The sequence below is a fragment of the Rattus norvegicus genome, chromosome 15 (genome assembly GCF_021556685.1).
Source record: "Rattus norvegicus strain SHRSP/BbbUtx chromosome 15, alternate assembly SHRSP_T2T, whole genome shotgun sequence".
Taxonomy (NCBI): domain Eukaryota; kingdom Metazoa; phylum Chordata; class Mammalia; order Rodentia; family Muridae; genus Rattus; species Rattus norvegicus.
In genome coordinates, this window is record NC_141548.1 from 2,707,865 (window position 1) to 2,730,548 (window position 22,684).

The 22,684-nt window shown below is 43.6% G+C and overlaps 1 protein-coding gene across 17 annotated transcripts in view; it reads right to left on the reverse strand.

Moving 5' to 3' along the window:
• The window catches only part of Kat6b (lysine acetyltransferase 6B), a 177,782-nt gene that overhangs the window by 64,847 nt on the left and 90,251 nt on the right, over positions 1 to 22,684 (reverse strand). For all 17 annotated transcript variants that reach the window (XM_087586581.1, XM_087586575.1, NM_001433088.1 and 14 more), the window contains 1 exon segment: positions 753 to 861. In XM_087586581.1, the coding sequence (XP_087442707.1) occupies positions 753 to 861 (109 nt within the window).

The following is a 22,684-nucleotide window of genomic DNA, read 5'->3' on the forward strand; positions in this document are numbered from 1 at the left end:
CAAAAAAAAAACCTTTAAAAACATAAACACAATTTGCCTTTATATTTTTGAATAAAACTGGAGGCATAATCTTGAAATCTTATGGTAAGAACAGAGAAGACACACCCTCCTTGGGAGCATTTGGGGCACTGTAGCTGGTTCTTATGGTCTGGTTAACATAGAGCTGGACTGAATTACTACATTTCACCAGTAGGTGTCATAACCTGAAACAATACAGACTTCGCAGGAGTCTCTCAGACTGGGGAATGCTGTGTTTAGCTTAAATCTCTGCTGTGAGCTAGGTGCAGCAATGGTTGGATTTGGGAAGGTGAGGCAGGAGACTGACTGAGATCAGGGTTTAAGAGTTTGGTCCGGGCAACATACTGAGCACTTCAAAAGGCTCAGCATGGGGCAAGTAAAAGGATTTTTGAGGCCAGCCTTGGCTACATGGAGAGACAGCTCAAGAAACAGTGAAACAAACCTTTACTGTGAATTTCCTTACTGTACTGTAGTCTCCATACCAAGTTAGCCACACAGAGAAGACATTGGAGCTTGATTACAAACACCACTGAGCACAGTCCTGTGAACAGGCCACATGCTGGTATCGATACGCTCACATTTCACCCTTGACCTGCGTAACGCTCTTCCATCTCAAACCTATTCTGTCACCAAATGATGTCTTCAACCACAAATCGTGTGAAGTTCTGCTGGAGGTCAGGAGCATGAAGCTCTGACAGTGGACACCAATGTAAACGCACACAGACGGAACTCACCACTACTGCCACAGTCTGCACAAGACACGAGTTCTTCTGGTTTCTTTTCACGATTCGACTCTTTAGTCCCCAAACAGAAGCTACATATTGGAATGGGATCGGCACGGGGCTATGAGAAAGAGAATAAACAAAAATAAAACATATTGTTAGCCTTCCTTTCAAAATTTAAAACAAATTATTAAATTCAAAGCTTCTTAATATTCTTAAGAAAACATTTCTTAAAGAAGCCCTGGTAAATTAAGCATTCAAAAACCCAATGTTGTCTAATAATAATCACCACAGACTACGTGGCAGCAAAGCGGCATCTGAATACATTTAGATGTAGTCGTTATAGTCATTAGGACCAGAAGTAGCTTTTATGAACTGGGAGCCTTCGGAAGGAGCACTGAGGACTCACCTGCAGTCAAGTGCTCCCATGATCTGTACACTAAACTGACTCCTCTACGTCACGATAAAGACCACGGTATCACCTCGTTAATTAGTGAGAGCATTTAACGCAGCTTGATCAAGTGTTGTGATTATTCACCTATTAAATACCGGACATGAAATGTATGCTTCAGATGGCCCGCGGGCAGAGAACAAGCAGGAACTAAAATTCTGTGGGACTTGAGAAGATCAAAAGACCATTAACAAGGCCTCTCTGGCACCAAGGGCTTCAAAGGGAAACCAGGGCACACAGAGGAGATAAACCGTCCATTGCTGACATTCACACTTCATAAAAGAACAACAAAACATTTGTCTACCCCCTGGCACCTTTAACTCTCTGTGGCAACTGCTTTTAACAATGCGTAAATCTACATACACTCTGCGCCTCCTCTGTTGACGACTACTGCCAGCAGGGCAGACATTCCCAGCCACACAAGTACGGTTCAGTGTGCCTACAGATCTACATTATTATCTCCCACAGCCAAAACTGTATAAAAGCTAACGTTTTATTGCACACTCCAAGCCTTCACACATGTTGTCTGCTGTTCTCTCAAACCTTTATATGCAATGTCATGAATCAGAAATTCAGGGCTAGAAAACTCAACATAATCATGAACGTTTTTATATGTAAATCGCAAACAAGATTGTGTGAGATCTAATTCACCAAGTCTTCGGCAGCACAGAATAAACCTCATTTGGCCAACTATTCAATACCAAATGTCTAATACATAGCTGGGCTCACAGTAGGCTCTCAAAATATGTTTACTGGGTGAATAAACAAAGAAGCAACTGCCAGTTAAAAAGAAAAATCAACCACTTCTTTAAGATAATATTTTGGATTGTTATAATGATTCAACCAATGTCTTGGTTCCCTCTAACCACTGCTATGAAAGTCAAGAATTCATCTCATGACCTGGCACTCAACTTGTTAATATGACTGTGACTTTCATCTTATGAGTGTTCATTATCCTGCCCTTATTTCCAGCTTAATTTGTTCTATTAATATGTACATGCTTTACTTTCTGAGGTAGCTTTACAAATGTATGTTTGTAGTTCTGTTAAAAAAGCTCAGTGTGAAATATTCTGTACCAGAAAAACCAAAAAGAAAGAAAAAAAAGAGGACAAGCTGTAACAAACTGGTCAGTGGCTCCAGCCAATCAGCACCGCGTAATTATGGGTCCACAGTTATTACTTGCAACTGCTCGGCTGCAGCACCTAGGGAACACTTTTGTTCCTTTAAATAGCAATTAAAAGAACAATCTGGTTTTAAAGTGACAACGCTCCCCTGACAGATCCTGGTGAAAGCACAGCCTTTGTACTAATGGGATCCTTGCTTTCATTTGATAGAACAATGTTCAAGCCACTGCCGCCACCCTTTCGGTGATAAATAATTTACAAAATGTCACATATCATTCATGCAGTGAAATAAATCCAAATCTGCAGCTCCATTTCTCTCTCCCGATGGATTTTTTAGCTGAAAGAGATGTGGCCATCAGCCAGCATTCATGCTCATTTTCCGTTTTTAACTAAAGGTAACACAAAGGACAAAGGTTGCTAGTAGTTCATGGCCAGAAAGACTGATGTCCCGCACTCTGCCCAATAATAGAACAGAGATGCTATCACTTCATGCCACATTCGAGTGAGCCCCACATGCTGATGTGTGCTCACAACCATTTATTTTAAGGATAACTATCTCACAATACTCTATAAAACCACTGCATTATACAGAGATGTCTGCCCTGCTGAATTATTGATAATTCAAAGCACTTTTTGCTAACCTCAGTGTAGCCCAGTCTAATTAACTTTAAAAAATTGTCACTTGTATGAAATGGAACTTGTACAGTAATGCATGTAAATGGGTCACAGAATTATTTTGATTCACTATTTTCAGATGACATATAAACTGTTTTTTTTTTTTAAATAATCCCTTAAAGTAAAATGGATTACAGTCAGAATGAGGTCTGGTTAAACAGCAATTTGATACCACACAAATCTATTAAAGACAACTGGTATTTAAGAACTTTGAAAACAGAAGCCCAAGGTAATCACGGCAGCATATACTTGTAATCCTACCACTTAGGAATCGGAGGCAGAAAGACTGAAATGACTTCAAAGCTAGCTTGAGTCTCAAGGCTAGCCTGTGCTACACAATATAACACACTCAATAGTCCCCTTGAAAGAAGATCGAAAACACCCAATCTTATTTGGAAATTCTTCTTTCCTTTCTTTGATATCTGGGGGTAGGGGGTGTGGGTGGTGGTAGCAACATAGCCATCTTGGTGGGTAAAGTGGCTGCAGAGGCGTAACTCATGACCTGAGTTCAGTCCTGGGGACCCACACAAATAGAAAGGGAAACTGACCCAACAAGAATTGTCTTTTGGGGGCTGGGGATTTAGCTCAGTGGTAGAGCGCTTACCTAGGAAGCACAAGGCCCTGGGTTCGGTCCCCAGCTCCGAAAAAAAAAGAACCAAAAAAAAAAAAAAAAAAAAGAATTGTCTTTTGACCTCTAGGGTGCATAAACAATACAATAATAAATATTTGAAAGAAAAAAGCAAAAGAAATCTCATAAAGGCATCTCACTTGCTGGTCAAATTTTCTATGATGTCTGGTTCTGCTAAACTAATGTTAACGTAAGAACAACATTCAAGGAGAGGAATAGAAAAGAAGCAATGAGCTGACTCTGTTCTGTAAGCCCCTCCCTCTCCTGCCTTGGCCAAGCAAGGGTACCCAGGCAGCAGGGAAGCCCCTCCTCTCACTACCTCAGTTACTCACCTTGACCAGGCAAGGTATGCGGCGTGCGATACCCCTACTTTATGGAGGAACTGAGGGTCTGAGTGGTTAGGTGCACATGTTCAGGTGGAGAGCGGGATTACTACAAGTCTGTATCCCCAGGGCCCATTGCTCAACTTCACATCTCCTTCCACACCGCAGACAAACAGAGGAATAAAATTATCATCAGGAGCAACGCATCTGGGGATGTGCTCAGCACTCTTCCACCACCAGTACCTTGTTCTAAAAGTACTTAGAGGCTGCCACTATAATGCTATATTGTTACGGGTCACAGTGAGAAAGGTACAAAGGAAAGCCTGGCAGATACTTCTGTAGCCTATATGGGACTAAGACCACGTACCCCCAAGTGTCTCCATGAAGTGCACAGCACTACCACGTCATTCTCTGTGAATCTGCCAGTAAGAGAAACAGTTAGGCAACATTAAATTGAAGAATCATTTATTAAACAACTTCCCTGGTCTCTTCAAAGAATGTCAGTCATGTGATATATAAAATCCGTAGAAACTAAATATATAGCCCACCACAATCCTTGGTTAGATTAGTAGTTTTAAAAAGATGGACTTATGTATGTGTATGAGTGTTTGCCTGCATGTCTGTATGCGCAACATGTGTATGCCTGGTGTTCTGAGGCTAGAAGGGGTGCTGGGTGCCTGCAACTACAGTTACAGAAGGCTGTGAGCCAGCGCGTCATTGCTGGGTACCAAACCTGAGCCCCCGTGAGTGCTCCTAACCTAGGCAGTTATCTAGCTCCATGTATGTCAGACTGTCCTTAACTGTGTCCGTAGCTCAGGCCAGCACCGAACTAACCATCCTCCTGTCTTGCCCTCCTGAGTGCTACGTATGTGCCACTATGTCTGACCTTATGCCTTTCTCTTGATCATGACTTCAACTGTAAGATTTGTTTTTTAAAAATTAGTTGGGTATGGTGGTGCATGATTTAATGCACTAGGGATGCACAGAACAGTTGGATCTCTGAGTTCAAGGCCAGCCTATTCTACATATGAAGTTTTAGGACAGCCAGGGCTGAGGGAGTACAGTCTGGCTTTGGTGGCAGGCTGGGTCTTTTCATGCAGGTGGAAGGTTAGACTCAGCCCTCCAGAGCAGAAAGCACAGACCAACAGAAGCAGAACAGAAAAATGTTATAGCTGTGCCTGCCAGTCTTGGTAAGACGGGAGGTGGACTGAGGAGAATCCATGTGGCCTGACATTCACAGCTCACACATCAGAGACAGCCTGTCTAGGGTCAGTGAGCTAGCCCAAAATGTAAAGCACTCGATGCCGAGCCTGCTAACTTGAGTTCAGTCCTGGAAAGCCACATGGTAGACAGAGAGAACTGACTTCCATACACCCATCATGGCACACAACTGTACATGTATACACAGACACACGCGCACACAACACAGTGATAATGAGTAACATCCAAGGCTGTCCTCTGACTGCTGCATACGGCCTGTGGCATGTGCTCACTGCACGCGTGCGTGAGTGCGCGAGTGCGCACACACACAGACATGCACATACACGCAGACACATACGTGCACATACATGCACACACACGTGTGCGCACACACATGCACATGCACACATGTGTACACACACACACGCACAGACACGCACACACAGACACACATACACGTGCACACGCTATGCAAACACAGAATTTATCAGTTTAACTAACTCTAAGGTGCCTTCACTGGCAAGTGTCAACTTTGTGGAAGCATCATCACATCTATCTGTACAATATTTCCCAACTGATACACTCACACCAATTCTCTGTCACAGTCCTTTCTTTTCACCACTCTACATTATTACTAACATTATTAATATGCTTTATATAATTTTCATACATTCTTCTTTCACCTTTCCCCCATTTATTTGTTTATTTATTCTCTTTACAGTCTGCTCTCTCCCCCCTGCAGACCCCCCTTCACTCAGTCCCTCCTCCCACCCCCAGGAGTCTCGCCTCCCTGGCACATGGAGCCTCTGCGGGGCTGGGTACAGCCTCTTCCACAGGCCAGACAAGGCAGCCCAGTTAGAGGAACACAGGTGACGGTTTTAAGGACAGTCCCTGCTCCAGTTGTTGGGGGACCCACATGACGACCAAGTGTCCAGGTTAGTTGACTCTGTTGATCTTCCTGTGGAGTTCCTATCCTCCTCAGACCCCTGTGGATGACCACTGCCGCCTTTCTCTACTTCATTTGAGCATCTTTGGAACTTCTCCTGAGGAAACACTCTTTAACCAAAGGACCATGCATGTGAGAAGCTTATTTTCATTCATGATTACTTTAGTTCCCGCCCTGACGGAAACTGCATGTTTATTATTCTTGTTATTCTAACATACTGCACAAAAATAAATCTAAGACTGTACAATACTCTAGAGCAGAGCCAGAGGCACCCAGGCTCACATCCTCTTCCTGACAAACAAGGGTGTGTGTGTGTGTGTGTGTGTGTGTGTGTGTTACAAGCCATTCTACAGCCGATGTATACAGTCAGGGATATCTGTCTGGCAGGGGCTCTGTGTAAGCCGCATGAATCTGAGCCTTCTCTGATGTCCTTTAACGATGTTGGGGATTCGAGTCTCACAGCAGCCCCATACTCTGGGTATTTACTCAGACTGGCATGACAGGGAAGACGGAGATTTCAACATGCTCCTTGAACCTCTGAGCTTCCTCGCCTGTGAAAGTGTACAATGTGTCCACATTTTCCAGTTCGAGGATGACTCAAAGGTAAAAAAGGTGACCGAATATGGAAAGTACCATCTAAGCCTGACTCAAATATTATCTTAGTAATTGCCCACCTCATTCTGGTTATAAAGATTTAACAGCTTTAAGACCTTTATCAATATTAGCACAAATCAGTTTGCTATGGAATTTGAAAATATTCTAAGAAAGAATTTGATTCTCTCAGTCCCTATGATGAGTGTTAATTTTACAAGACTTCTTTTAAAAAAATCACCAGTGACCATAGGAACAGGGTAGGAAGCAGTTCAAGGAGTTTTACACAAGGAGTTTTAAAAAACTATTTAATAAAGGAAAACTCAAAAGAAAAAAAAATATAAGGAATATGGAAACCAACTTAAAATCTTAAATGAAAAACACTTAACCCAAGCACCTTTGCATGGGCACTAAACGGAGAACAGTTTATAAGTGGACAGTGTCTATACTTATAGATTATAATAAGATTATACCCAGATGACTCGAATGGCTTTCTAACAGCACCCTGTCCATTGAAGACACTCCCACAACGCTCTGTCTGTGCACTCTGCTCTGACTGCCTGGATCTGGAGTTTGGAGCCTGCTTTACTGCTTACCATAAAGTTTGCTCAAGCATGTCTCTGTACTCAACCCATGCTCAGTCTGTTTCCAACTCAATGTCTCTCTCCTCAGCCCTTGTCACTTGGAAATTATTACACGGGGATTCTGGCCAGACAGCTCCGAGCCCTCCCTGATGTGGCCTGTCCTGTGTAGCATTTGGGGTATGATTTAGGTGTCACAGTGTCCGATGGCCTGCACTGCCCATCGTCTCTAGAGCTATTCACTGGCCTGGCCTAGAACCATGCTCACCTTGCTTTACTCTGCTGCTGAGCACTCATCTCCAGGCAGGGGCAGGTTTACTCCTAGAGCTTACGCTTCTTCATGAGAGGACGCCTACCTGTGGATGAAGCCCCAGCCACAGAGTGTGTCTGCTGAGTGAATGTGTGAACGAACACATCGGCAAGATGGGGATGTCCTGCTCCCAGGACACTGACCACCAGTGTCTGTTTCCAAGATGGGGATGTCCTGCTCCCAGGATACTGACCACCAGTGTCTGTTTCCAAGATGGGGATGTCCTTCTCCCAGGATACTGACCACCAGTGTCTGTTTCCAAGATGGGGATGTCTTACTCCCAGGATACTGACCACCAGTGTCTGTTTCCAAGATGGGGATGTCCTTCTCCCAGGATACTGACCACCAGTGTCTGTTTCCAAGATGGGGATGTCCTTCTCCCAGGATACTGACCACCAGTGTCTGTTTCCAAGATGGGGATGTCTTACTCCCAGGATACTGACCACCAGTGTCCATTTTCATGTCTGTCTTTAATGACTACAAACACTTCGAGTAAGCGAGCAGCAGAGGTGAGGTGGGTCATCATTTCTTGAAGCTGTTAATTTATCATCATACAATGATACTTATGTTTGCCATATGCTTCCCCGGGCTTAATCTGGTAAGACAAGGCCTTAAGGTTGTAAAAGCACCTGAAGAAAACTTACCCTCCTGCTGTCATAGATATTAACCTTTAGGGCTCATTCAGTCATAAGCCCGTACCTTTTTTATACTATGTCGATTTGGACATGGGGGAGTATTGGGGGACCCAGAGGGAATGGGCTGAATACGATCAAGATACACTGCATATACACACGGGATTGTTAGAGAGGAGAGCAAAACACACAGTGACTAAGTGTAGACTGCACACACTTACGAAGCCCGGCCTCCTTGCTAGTCTCTGCAGCGGGAAAGCATCCCTCCCCACACCTCCCTTCCTTCTCAAACACGGGAACAGTAAAGATGGAGAACGCAAAGGAGAAAAGCAAGCAGCGGATCCTAGAGCGCAATCCTCCATCTCTCTCTGTTTCTGAGGCTGGCCTGCATCTCCTGATCCTCCTGTCTCTGACTGCTGCAATCATATTAATCAATTAACCAATCAATCAATTTATTTATTTAGTGAGACAGCGTTTCACTGTATAGACCAGGCTGACCTGGAACTCAGAGATATGTCTGCCTCTGCCTGCCCAGTGCTGGGATTAAAGGTGTGCCGCCGAGTGGCACAGTCCACTAAAAGTACGCTGATACAACCTAACAGTGCGGTATATGCACTGGTGCTGTGGGATAACAGACTTATAACTGACAGTGCAGTGACAACCCGGGCTGACGATGCTCTTCCTGTTTAGAGTAACTTACTAACATCTTTCTCTGTCACTTCAGTACTCAATGTGACATTTATCTAGTAAAGAACCAAACTTCATTTCTTGTTACTTAGCCACTCCTCAACAGAGGTCTGCTATAATGGATTGAGCCCAGTCCTGATTAGGACACAGATCATGCACACTTGGGACTTCCCTTTGAAGTAATATGTTTAACATGGTCTTTGGGAACACACAAACTGAAAGTCGGGACTTCCTGTGATGATCTAAGCATCTTCTTTCTTCTGAGCTTACGATACCGCCATGGGTCAGCAACTGCGGTCAGTGCAGCCACCGTTCAGCAAACAGGTTTGGAGCCCAGCACCTATTAAGGCAGCAGGGTCTACTTCAAACCCTCTGGGCAGAGAATAGAACTCTGTTCATAGTGTGCCTGTTATCACTTCTGGGTTCATATACCTTTGTTAGAGTGGAAGTCTTTCCCCAAGATTCATGACTTTGGAATTGAGTGGATGCTGGGTAATTTTTCCTGGGAGGTAATTGGAGATACAGTTACCACACGATGTTACACAGCAACAGTTTTATCTTAATTTTCCTCCTGCTCTATGGATCTCCACTGTCTCACCTCTCTGCTCATTATGCTTCTCGGTGGTAATTGGTTCTGTGAGGGAGCAGTGCCTCATTCCCACCCACTCTGTGGAGTGGGTTTCCTCATCACTCTGAGCACAAGAGTTTATTGTTGGTAATGTATGTAGACCTTGAACGTGATGGTTGTATTTTAGTCCCTTGTCACAATGATGAGCAGTCTCAGTATTTAAAAGAAGTAACAATTTAAAAAAGGCCTAAGCCTAATAAAAACAAGTATTTAAAGTGTTCTGCATATATGCATAAAATATTACCCTTTCCCCCTCCACTTAAAAAAGCAAACCCGTATCAATGGTCACATACTACAGGGAAATAAATGCCCACGATCAAGGGAGGCTTCAGAAGCAAGAAACATTAAGAGCTCAGCCACAAAGGAGTGAGAGGCGAGGGGACATTCTAAGAACATCAGCCCGCTTACCAACTGTTTGGAGCTAATTGAAATGCTCACACTGTATCCTGGAGTCTAGAACTTGTTCTAATTAGGCAGGTGTACCGTTTAAAAGCGTGCTGATTAAGGAGAGTGATTCTACTGGAGCAAACAAATGTAAGCCTGCACACTGAGCTTAACAAAACCCTCCCACTGTAAGAGGAGCCGACACGTTTTGAAAAAATGACAACGAAATAATTAGTTTCCCCAGGGCCTTCAATTTCTTATCTGGACAGGGCCTTGGCTTTTAAGATGGCATCTGAACAGCTCTCTCCCACCCCTGCCATTAGAAACTGCAGATATTGCATTTATCTTCCTAAGAGGGATCAAAGTCTGATTCACACAGCTAGAAATTGGGCATACAGTTACACGAAGACTACTGAGGATTTACACTGTTCTCACTGGCAAGCTATCACAATATGAAAACTATAAACTCTATACTACATTATTATATTAGCACTGTAAGTTTGAGATTTATAAAAATAGAAAGCTTAAATAACCTTATAATCAAGTGTCACAAATCATTAGTGTTTGCTCAAAAAAACAATTAATCGCTTATCTCCCAAGTGATTCCCAGTCTTGGAGGTTAGAGAGATTAGCAAGAGCAAAGTCCAGGCTTTGAAACCATCGTTCCTTCAAAAATAAGAAAACTGATAGGTGGTGGGGCCTGGTGACTCCCGCCTGTCATCCCAGCATTAGGAGTACCCCAAGAGCCTGAGTCAAGACTGGGCTAAAGAGTGAGAGTCAACCTCAAAGCAAACAAAAACAACCAACAAACGAGGAGAAATACTCTTAAAGATGGGGCGAGGGAATGGGGGCTGTCAGTAAAGCACTGCACAAGAACAAATTTGATTCTCAGCATCTTCATAAAAATGAAAAGGGTTATGGTGGCCTTAGCTTAAAATCCCTGGGCTGAGGAAATGGAGACAACCATTGGAGTGTGCTGCTCAGCCAGCCTAGCCTAATTCATAAGCGCCAAACCAGTGAAGGACGGTTTCAAAGGAACTGGACACAGCATCTGTGAGGATGACACCTGAGGTTATCCTCTAGTAAGTATGAACACACACACACACACACACACACACACACTCTCTCTCTCTCTCTCTCTCTCTCTCTCTCTCTCTCTCTCTCTCTCTCTCTCTCTCTCACGCACGCACGCACCTCACCAAAGAGATTGCACGGGCAGGGGAGACATAAAAGTAAACACTGGTACTAACTTTTGAAAACTATTCCTAAGCAAGGCTAGAGGGCAGTAGCAATGGAGAAATTAAAGAACAGTCATAACTGCGTATCAGAGAGGTGCACTATGGCTACTACTTTGGAGTGGCCTACCTGCCAGAGAAAGGATGGCTTCTGCATTTGCTGTGGGGCATCCAATTCAATGGAAGTGTGGTCCCTCAACCTTGCACAGATGTCTCCATTGCACAGAAAAATGTGGACCAGTGGCTAGAGATTGGCACAGGCAATATCACTTGCATCCAATAAAAAACACTCAAAGCTGAGGCAGAAACATGGGGGTGAGACAAGTAGGCCAATGACTATCCAGAAAAGCCACACGTTAGACGTTCTCTGATAACACCGTCCTCAACAGTTCTTCACATTCATGGCCATAATCCTCCTGCCTCCATCTCCTAAGGGCTGAAATTACAGGTATGTGCAAGTATTTCTACAAATCATGCAAAACTGTATTTTCATTTTTATAGACTAATCTGCAAAATCTGGAACTGCGAGGTTACAGGGTAGATAAAGGTTTAAACATCTGAAGTATCAGAAATGCTTCACATGGGGTTGGGGATTTAGCTCAGTGGTAGAGCGCTTGCCTAGCATGCGCAAGGCCCTGAGTTCGGTCCCCAGCTCCGGAAAAAAAAAAAAAGAAAGAAAAAACAAACAGAAATGCTTCACATGACTGATTGAGAAAGGGGAAATGGCCACTACATAGTGGGAGGAGATCCTGCACAGTAGGACACACAGAATGTTATCTCTCGTACTTCTGATGCCTAACAGAAGACATGCATGTGATTAGGACTAATGACTGGTTCTGTGCATACTCAGTTCAGACGCCATGTAGGTGGTCAATTGGAGGTGAAAAGTCCAGATACAAAGAACCAACAGTTAGGAATGAATGTCATCAGTTTCTCAGGTTGACACCCCAGAAAAGGCTCTGTTTAAAGGTCTTCTTCGCTTACCTCTTGTAAAGTCCAGTTAAGCAAACAAATGGAGCAGTGTCACCATTCAGTTAAGGTCAAGGTCAGGGCCGGTACTTGACAGTTCTGACAATCTACCCTTGCACAATCTAGGCTGTGCTCTCAGAAGCTATTAGGATGATGATCAGGATGTGTCCAACCTCTAGGCTTTGTTAACTAAGGTGTGACAGAGTGGAACTGATTGCTTTTGAAGTTATGCTAAGGCTGACCTTGGTTACAATATGAATTCCAGCACGCTTGGCTTGGAAGCAACATTTTCTGCTTTTTAAGAGACCAAGCTAAACATGCATTTCTCAGTCAAAAGGCCCCGTAAGTAATCTGATCTGCGCAGGGGTACTTTAACCCATGGCCAAATAAAAAGCTGAGTGCCTTTTTCCACAAACATCCTAGCTTAGGCCAATTACTCATGAATATAACTTTTCAGACATTACATAATTTCACATAGACTTGCTTCTGGTGCCTGCCAAAGAAAACAGTCATTCGCATCACCAGGAATAAATCTACACTTGATGAGAGATGAAAGTTACAAACATGAGACAGCAAAACTCTGGCCACCTCTTTAATGCCACCCTCCTGTATAATGTTGCTAATAATTTTACTTTTTAAAAACCAACATTAGTGAAACAGCCTAGAATGCCACGAGCTGTAAAATCATATGAGTCAAGGGAAAATGAGGTAAATTCAAATGTTTATGCCCACATGAAGGGTGGCAGCCTCAGGACATGACCAATGACACTAGGAATCAGAAAAATCACGTCATACTTAATGAGCCTCTCTCCTCCCTCTCGATCTTGGCACTGAACCATACGTATCCCTGTTTCAAAGTATCTTTTTAACTTGGGGGACTTTTCGCGTAGCTCAGGCTGGCCTCAAACTACACAGCCAAAACTGTTTTTGAAGTCCAGATCCTCCGGTCTCCTCCTAGCTCTGCCCTGTGAGGGCTAGAATCAGGGTGTGTGTCTCCATCCCCAGTTATTTATTACTACTGTTAAAGATTCCATTCTTCCAATCTAAAACTTGAGTACTGTGGCTAAACAATGACCTGGCAGTTAAAGCACACATTCCCCTTACTGGAGACCTGCGTCTGGTTCCCAGCACTCAGGTTTGTTGCCTTACAGCCACCGTGGGTACTGAGAATCTCACACACACACACACACACACACACACACACACACACACACACACACACACTTATATACATAAGTAAACAAAGGTAAAAATTTTTTTATTAAAATAAAACACTTAGCTGATATATCCATGGGAAACGAGAAGTAATTTACTTAGAATTAAGTCAACAATATCTTCACCTAGCATTTTCAACCACAATGGAACACTGCCTGCCACACTGTTTTAATGATGAACTAATCGGCTTAGATTGCCTTCAGCAAGAATGTGAGACAAGATCCTTACAAGCAATGAAAATAAGAGAGCAAATGCGAGAAGCCATTTGAAGTAACAGCTGAAGCTATGCAAGCTTCCACAGGGTATATATAAAACCCTAGCCTTCTTGTTTGCAGGCCCATTCCAGCCATTTTTAGGGTATCCTTCACTTAAAAATAAATTTCTCTTCAACTTACTTGAAACTGGCTGTATGAACTGCTGCTTTTGAATTTTCCCCAAGGAAAATATATTACCACCACCACCCAAGAGGCTGTGCACTTGTATATGGCATTCTTGTGTTTTTCCAAAGATCAGACCCCAGATACCAGACTGGAGTGGTGGGGGCAGAAACAACTGCTTTACTACTTTTGGGCAAACCTAGCCTTGACGGCAAGTGCTTTGTTCAAATCTATTTTGTGCTTCATATTGAGTATGGTTTTTTTTTTTTCATTTTCTAAAAAAGGTGCAATTCTGGATGACAACCACAGAGGGTTGTATATGCACATATATGTAACTTATATGCATATATATTGAGAATAATGTGGGGGGCATGTTTTGTTTTCTTCCCCCAAAATAATAATAATAATAATGAATAATAATAATAATGAGTAATAATAATAATAATGACGATGATATCATCTAATGTTTACTGCATGTCCATCCTGTGGCATTAGAAGGTTAAGCTATTTCTAAAGTACAGCTGTGACAGATGTTGCTATAGCTTAGTCTTTCTGAAGAAAGCCTGGGGCAAGCAGGGTTAAGTAGCCAGCCCTCAGGCATGACTGCAAGGAACAAGGGCAGGAGACAGAAGAGGTCTGGGGAGTGTTGCCTCCAGTTGATCATTCTGGAAGTGGAAAGAAGCTTATTAAACAGAAACTAAAGGTGTGGAGTCATTGACTGCCAGAAGGTTTGGAAGAGGCATCAGTTCTCGGCTTAATGTGGACAGGGCTTAAGAAAGCGATGGTGTTGGGAAGGCTCAGAAGCTAGCTGTAAAGAGAGATGTTGGGGGTCTGCACAGGAGACAGAAATGAGGGGCCAGGGGTGGCTGGTGACAACCTCGACCACAGGCAGACAGGGGAAAGGAAGAGTGGAAGAGAAGCTCCTTGGAAGAGCTGAGGAAGGACGTAAGGTGAGTTCATTCAAGCAGTTCTTCTAGGAGCTTAAAGAAGATGGGCAACAGGCAAAGCTGGGAAGCCTGGTCCCAGAAGTTACCTAGCTTGGGAGGTTCCAGGATCCCTAGAGAGTAATGTTGCCCAGAGGAAGTCCGTGTGTACTGTTGAGGGGAATAGTCACTTACAGAAGGATTCTAAACTCAGAAGTGTTCAGAAAAGTACCCTGATAGGAAGCTTGCCCGTGCTTCACTCTTCCAGTGCAGAGAATTGCTCAGCAATTGCTGGTCATGATCACCACTGAGACCGTAGACAGTTTTACACTGTAGGGATCTACATCTTGAAATTTTTATTAGTACTTAGATCAGCTCTAAGAAAAGTTCTCTATCCATGTCATCAGAATAAAGATGATAATTTTCCAAAGAAATCCTGTTATCACCTCCACTAAGTCAGTTTTCTTCAGGTAGGATGTAGACATAAATAATTTATACTTACCTAGAATGGTTAACACATGAATTGTCCAATACACAGCTAGCTTTCTTAACAGTGCAAACCATAGAAATTCCTAACAGCTTTTCTCACTTAGAAAAGGGAATAAAATGCCAAGATTTATAGGTAAAGCCAACTTTAGCAGTCTATTGATTTAGTTTTAGGAGTCTTTCACAACAGAGTCTGTTTTAACTGCATACAACCAGGGCATGTGTCTAATCAATACTGAACATCTACCTTGCAGTTGGGGTTCATGAATTAATCAACATCTGCTCAAACTCAAAGCCATCAGGCAAAAGCCAACAGTGACCTACATCTCTGAACACTGTGAAACCAGTGAAACAATGTTATCATCTGTAACAACAAAGTCCAATCCGCCCTCAAGGGCCAAAACTGAAAGTAACTGGAAGTCTCTACACGAGTTACTTATGTCTACCCCATCTAGGACCATAAGCTAGCACCAGGGTCCTTCCAAATGGCACGTCCTGTGTGGCTGGATATAGCCTTATCCTGTGATGCTATAGGCCAAGGGATTACAGCAGACTTGGAGTATGAGGATACTGTGGCTCTCTAACCTCTAACACTCAACGACTGGGACCACTGACAGTCCCACTTCCTCAGAGATCTGTCCATGAGGGCTGCAAACTGCATACGATGGCTGTTTCTAGTTGTGGTCACTTGATTCTGGTTACACACACTTTTGAGAAGAGCCTCCTCCTTGTTCTCCCTGGTGTGAGCCACTCGCTGATTCAGGCCATGAAGCCAGCAGCCAAGTGGCAGTGGCATGGATCCAGCGGTTCCAGGAGGAGAACAGATGGACAGCCATCCTAAAGAAAGGTTCCCTGATGTCACCCAGCAATGAGATGTGAGGGCTCAAAAAATACATCACCCGTGCTCAGGTGCACGTGTGTGAAAATATGTCCCTGTTCTCTCTCTTGTTCTCTCTCTCCAATAAGGCCTGCCCGGGGCTCCCCATTCAATCAAAATATATGTCATTATTATTATGTTACTATGTCTTGGTTAAAGGAAAATTCCTATTTCTTCTTTGTATGAGAACTCATTGAAAGACTCTAAAAGATCAATGGCCCACAGTCACCGGCTGGATTCAAAGATTTGACTATTTTAACTTTTTGTTTCTACGTCTGTAAAATGTGAGTAATAATCACTGGGATGAGGTGTGAGTGAGTGTGTGTGTGTGTGTGTGTGTGTGTTTGCACGCCCACACACATGCATGTACCCCACAAACCATGCACCTAAATTCAACCCTATATACTACACATATACTTAATTTAAGAGATGCATAGTCTTTGGTAACTACTCAAAACATGGTAGAAAAAGAGTGTGGCCTTTCTATCTGCCACGGGACAGAAGAGTCAAAGAGTAAGAACTCATAACCCATGCTTTGCAGAATTCACCAGTGACACAGAGAAACCAGACATAGAATTAAAGAACTTAAGACAATATACTTCCCCAAATCATATTTCTTGTATTTTTTAAACATAATGGTCTGTGAGAAGTTGACAAGTTTTATGGGTTATGGCCTGCTGCTGGACTGCTTGCCTAGCAGGCTCGAGGTCCTAAGTTCTATTCTCTCAGAGTTGAAACCTCCCACAAAGCCGGGGAAGGTAGCACACCTGTATAATCCATGATGGGAGGCAGAGGTTAAAGGTCAGGAGTTTGAGGTCATGCTTGGTTATTCAATGAGATCAGCCTGGGATACTTAGAGGCCAGCATGATGGGTACCAGTTTCAGGCTAGTCTCCGCTCCATGGTAAGTTTAATGCTAGCCTGGGCTATACCTAACATACAACCCCCTCTCTTAATAACATTAGTTAGTTGAATTAAAAAAAAAAAAAAGAACAAAAATCCTAAAACCAAAACCCAACGACTCTCCTCCTCACCATTCACACAAAAAATTATACTAGCATACTGATAGAAAAAAATTTAAAATATGTACTTTTTTTTTTTTTTTTGGGTTCTTTTTTTCGGAGCTGGGGACCGAACCCAGGGCCTTGCGCTTCCTAGGTAAGCGCTCTACCACTGAGCTAAATCCCCAGCCCCAAAATATGTACATTTTAAACAAAGTTATTTTGTCCCATTTCAACTAAGTGTATGTAAAAAAAAAGTGAAGTAAATTAAATACAAATTTGTTAAACATTTTGCCCACAACTCTAATATACATAATAAATTTAAACAAGCATGTTTTACTGTATAGCTTTTCCTTTTTTCTTTTTAGTTATTTTGAGACTTGGTTTCTCTAAATAGCCTCACTCTGTAGATCAGGCTGTCCTCACATCACTCTGTACATAGGCTGCCTCTGCTGTAATAGAAGGCCTGTGCTACCATACCCAATAGGCATTATTTTCTAAGTATTTCATAACTATTAAGAAAGGGTACCGGGGCTGGGGATTTGGCTCAGTGGTAGAGTGCTTGCCTAGGAAGCGCAAGGTCCTGGGTTTGGTCCCCAGTCCCGGGGGGGGGGGGGGGGGGGAAGAAAGGGTACCAACAGTTAAGGAAAATTTAGGCTGTGAGCGCTTCCCTTCCCTGTCGTCCATGACAGAATGAACGGTGATGGGTCCAGTATTGTGCAGGTAGTGACTGTTGCTTCAGTCAGTCACCACAGCCAAGTCACGTCCAGAAGACAGCCCTTCACATCACTGCTTTCCAACCTCCAGCTCTTAGTTTCAGCCTCACCCTTTGCAAGATGGCCCCTGAGCCTTCAAGGAGTGGTGAAGACAGCCCAATTAGAACTGAGCACTTACAGCACTGAGTGACATTCAGACCTAAGCAGTAACTACCACGGAAGGGGAAGCTGAAGGGCTCTTTGGAGAGTCAGCTGTGTTGGATGTTCTGCTGGGACAAACACGTGAAGGAGCGTCTTGTTAAAGGGGACAAAGGAGTGAAAAGCTAAGGCAAGCTCGTAAAGGAATGTTTCGCTGAAGCAGACCCAGGAGAGGATGTTCTGCTAAAGCAAACATGTAAAAGGACACGTGATGAAGGATTCTTTGCTAACAACACACATGCTTATTAGCCTGCCTTACGTTGAGTAGTTGAGCTCCATTTGTCAGGACTCCGGGGACGCGGGCTGACAGGATGCACGTGTTCAGGCAAGGCCCATGCTGAGGCAACGCACGTAGAGGACATTTGATGTTTGGAGGGTATAAATAGGACTCTGTGGAATGACAGTGACAGAGCTTGGCTTGCTGGTACAGCTAACTGTGCAATGCTTGTGGGCCTGGAGTCTTCGCTGACCTTTGCTTCCCTGACAGGCACATAGACCTCTAGTATTCTTGCTGGTCCCACCTGCTGACTGGAACTGAGGCTGCGGCCTGGCTGCCTCTGCTAGGTGGTGTCACTGATGTTGCTAACCTGACTCTCCTGGACTGCTGGTGCATGTGAAGTGTTTGCAAGTGGATCAAGCTGTCACTGCCTGCTGCCCTGTGAACTGAACTGCTGATTTTCAGACAACACAGACAGGAGTTGCTCCAAAGAACATTTCTAAACGAACAGGTCCCCCATATCCTTTCTTTCCCACTACCTCTGGTGGGTGGCAAGTTACAAGCGAGGTTAAAGCATTTAAGAACCATAAGATTTGGAAAAGATTAAAGTTATATGCCACAAAGAGTATCACTTGGGGGTTGGGGACTTAGCTCAGTGGTAGAGCGCTTGCCTAGCAAGCTCAAGGCCCTGGGTTCGGTCCCAGCTCCAAAAAAAGAAAAAAAAAAAAAGTAAAAAAAAAGTATCACTTACCTGTGCTTATCTTTTTAAGGGAATGGGTTGACATGCAGGTAAGAATTAAGCCAAGAGGGGTTGGGGACTTAGCTCAGTGGTAGAGCGCTTGCCTAGCAAGCGCAAGGCCCTGGGTTCGGTCCCCAGCTCCAAAAAAAAAAAAGAAAAAAAAAAAAAAGAATTAAGTCAAGAATGTATGAATAGTAAGATTTTATTTGGTGTGAATTCTTTAGGATATATTACTTACAGAATGTGTGTTATAAAGTAGCAACTTACCACAAGCCACACTTATTTCCTATTAATTACCGATAGCAGGTTTGGTGTTGCTTGAGACAGGGTCTCTCTGCATAGCCCAGTGTAGACCAAGCTGGCTCAAATCCACTTGCCTACCTAGTGCAGGGCTGAAGGCTTGGGCCACTATGCCCAGTCCCCATAGCAGGTTACTAATCACAGTTGCAAACACTTTCCTACACTGAGAGAGCCCTGGTTTTGTTTTCATATGACCACATCACAGATAATTAGACAATGGAACCAACCAGGACCGTGTCAGAGTGTAGCCTACACGTGATGATACACACCCTGGCAGTATTCGGTCAATGTATGGCAAGGCTAATACTGCCATTCATGTATTTTTAAATACTTTATATTAACTGAGAATGTTTATTATAACATTTCACTGAATAGAAAACCATATGCACCTCAGTGTGGAAATGGAAACATTAGCCAGAACACAAGCAGACTGCACATATAAACATGTTCTTGGCAGATACATAAAGCAGATCGGACAGTTTGGTTAGAAAACTAAAGCCTCAGCACAGGTAGGAGAAACTAAGTTCATTCAAGGTAAATGGCTGCTTTCTTACTAATGAAGAGGACAGAACGTCTCTGGTAAACGGAGGCATAATGGCATGGAAGCTATGTGAGTGCTGAGGCCCAAGCCACCCTCTGAGTACTTGCAACATTTCCCAGGCTACAGCCCAGAAAGCTCTGCAAATCTTTATGTGATTAATGATCCACTAAACAACTCCAGACAAGAAACAGTCTGAGTATCAGCTCTAAGTTCTACCTCTTAACCACAGTGAGAAATACTCAATGTGGGAAAACAAAAGTTCTTGGCTACAAGCTTGCCTCCCCATCTTGGACTTATCAAAGTCATCTGCACAGACATTAATCTGGGGTTATTTTACTATTGTCTAAAGGCTGAAGAATGTGCATCTCATAAATATTTACTGGCTTGATATCTTAATTTTTCAGGAAAGGTTTATAAAACTTTTAACATTTTAACAGCCATGCAAAACAAAATCCTTTTTCTCAAAAGTTATAGTCATACTGCAAATGATATAAATGAGCAAAGAATTTTAAGATATATGTGAGTTCCAGACCAGCCTAATCTACACCTTAGTGATCCAGTGAGCTCCAGGACAGCCAGGGATACATAGAGAAACTGTCTCTAACAAAACAAGACAGCTAGAAAAAATTAATCGTAAGGGACAAAACAACAAAAACCATCAGAGCCAGGTGTGGCAGGTCCCAGTATTTGGGAGGCTACAGCAAGATTGCCAAGGGTTCGAGAGCAGACTCGGCTCCATGTACCATTCTAGGACAGCCTGAAGCACAGGGAGAGCACACATCTTGAGATCAACCAACCAAAGACCCTTACTTATACTTACTGCCTTTGATTGCCATCTAATGGCAGCTGACTCCCATGCATGGTGACTGGAGTTTGATGCCTGGGACCCACATGGTAGAAAGAAAACACACTACCCCAAGTTCTGTTCGAGACTCAAGACTTGGGAAAACACACACACACACACACACACACACACACACACACACACACACACACACACACACTCACTCTCTCCAACATTGTTTTACACATGCAATCTCCACTCTCCCACTGAGCTTCCAGTCCCATGTGCAACCAATCATGGGCTCACTATTTAAGAGAAGGGCCTTTGTTGTCATACACATTTATAGACTCTTCAGGGTGTCTTAGATGTAGTCTAAGATGTAGCTACTCTTAGATGTAGCATCTAGTTTGAACAGTTTTTTAAAATTATTCCATAAGTGATCATTTACCTGGGTCAAGAAACTATAATCTCGCCTTCTACTTGTCCTATGCTGTCTTGCTGAGATTATTTATAGGTCAGTTATGAATCTAGAACATTACAGCAAGGTTAGAAAACCTGAAAACTCATCTACAAAACACTGTATTTTACTGAATTTTACATTGCTTGTTAATGACTGCTGTTCTTTTTTTGGTACTTTTTTTTTTTTTTCGGAGCTGGGGATCGAACCCAGGGCCTTGCGCTTCCTAGGTAAGCGCTCTACCACTGAGCTAAATCCCCAGCCCCATGACTGCTGTTCTTGATGAAGCAGAGGGCTGCCAATTCCGAGGAAAACCCTGCTCGGTTCCTCATGCCAAGAGTTGGCTTCTTTTTTGCTGGTAACTCAGGTGACTGACTTCCATGATCCGGGTCAGCTGTAGAGAGCTCCCTTGTGACTGGACAACTGTGGAGCTGTAAGGGAGCATGGGAGCACTCGTTTCCAGCATACAGGCTGCAAAGGATGGAGTCTCGGAGGTCGACAGCATTATGGCCACACTTTAGCCGTGCTTTGTGTCGGTAAAGGCAAAGGGACACAAATAAAGATGAAGACAAATGAAAAAGAGCCAGCACCAAATCAGCACGAGAGAGAATGACAGCGAGGGTGAGGCCAGGGTACAGTGCTCTGCAACAGGGTAAGGCTTTCACCAGCCCTGCCAGCTGCCGGCCCGCGGCAGCTCTGCTACTTGCTGACACTGAGTCGGAAAGGATCTTATAAATTATCTGGGTTTTTCTTTCTTTCCTTTTCCCTCCTCCCCCCGTTCTTAGATTTCTAATTTTCCCAGTCTGTGAGGAGTGAGAGAGAGGCCTCGGCTGAGCTGTGGCTGTCCCTGGTTGGGTTGTCTGAATCATTCTTCCCAGGAGAGGTTTCCTTATGGCCACACAAAAGGCAAGTCTTACTCTACAGGGATCTGCTTGAGCTGGTCCTTCACCAGTTGACAGCCAAGAGGCCTAATTTATCGGCAGCCTTTCCTATGGAGCAGGGGAAAGTAAGTTTGTCAAGCACCTGTTCTTGGGTCAACATGTTAATTACCAGAGATCCGCTCATTACTTCAACATGGAGGTCGACCTAGAACTCTGGCAGCATTCTTATCAGATTCTGTACTTCCCTTTGCGGGGAGGTTTTCTCAACAGTGCAGCAACAGTAGTAGCATACACAGTGCTGACTGTCCTGACTCCACTGCCTTGCACTCATGGGGTATACTTCAGTCTCACCTCAGCTGATCCTGAGGTGAGTGTTGTAAAATGAAGGAACTGGATGCAGAACTAACTTGACTACAAGTCACTGGTTCCTCGGAACACCTCTGGGGTCTACTGAGCAAGAAACTAAACGTTGCATTTATTCAGTAAAGAAACACTGTCCATGTTCTTTGCCCCCCTGAGACCATAACAGTAATAAAATAGATGGTATTTTGGGCTGGTCTTAAAAGGACATGCATTACTCGAAAAGCTCATGAGCAGTGAAACAGAACAAGAAAGAAGTCTAGGTTAAGTTATTCATATCATATCCTAAGATATTCATATCAGCCTGGGCTGGAGAGGACCTGGGTTCGGTTCCCCTTACTGACATACTGGATAGTGACGATCTGAAACTGTAGTTCCAGGGAATCTGATGCCCTCTTCTGGCCTCCATGAACACTGATTGCACACGTGCATTTACACACATGCAGGCAAAACAGTAATACACATAAAGTCAGTCGCCCATCAGGCGTGTTTACACACAACAGTAATTC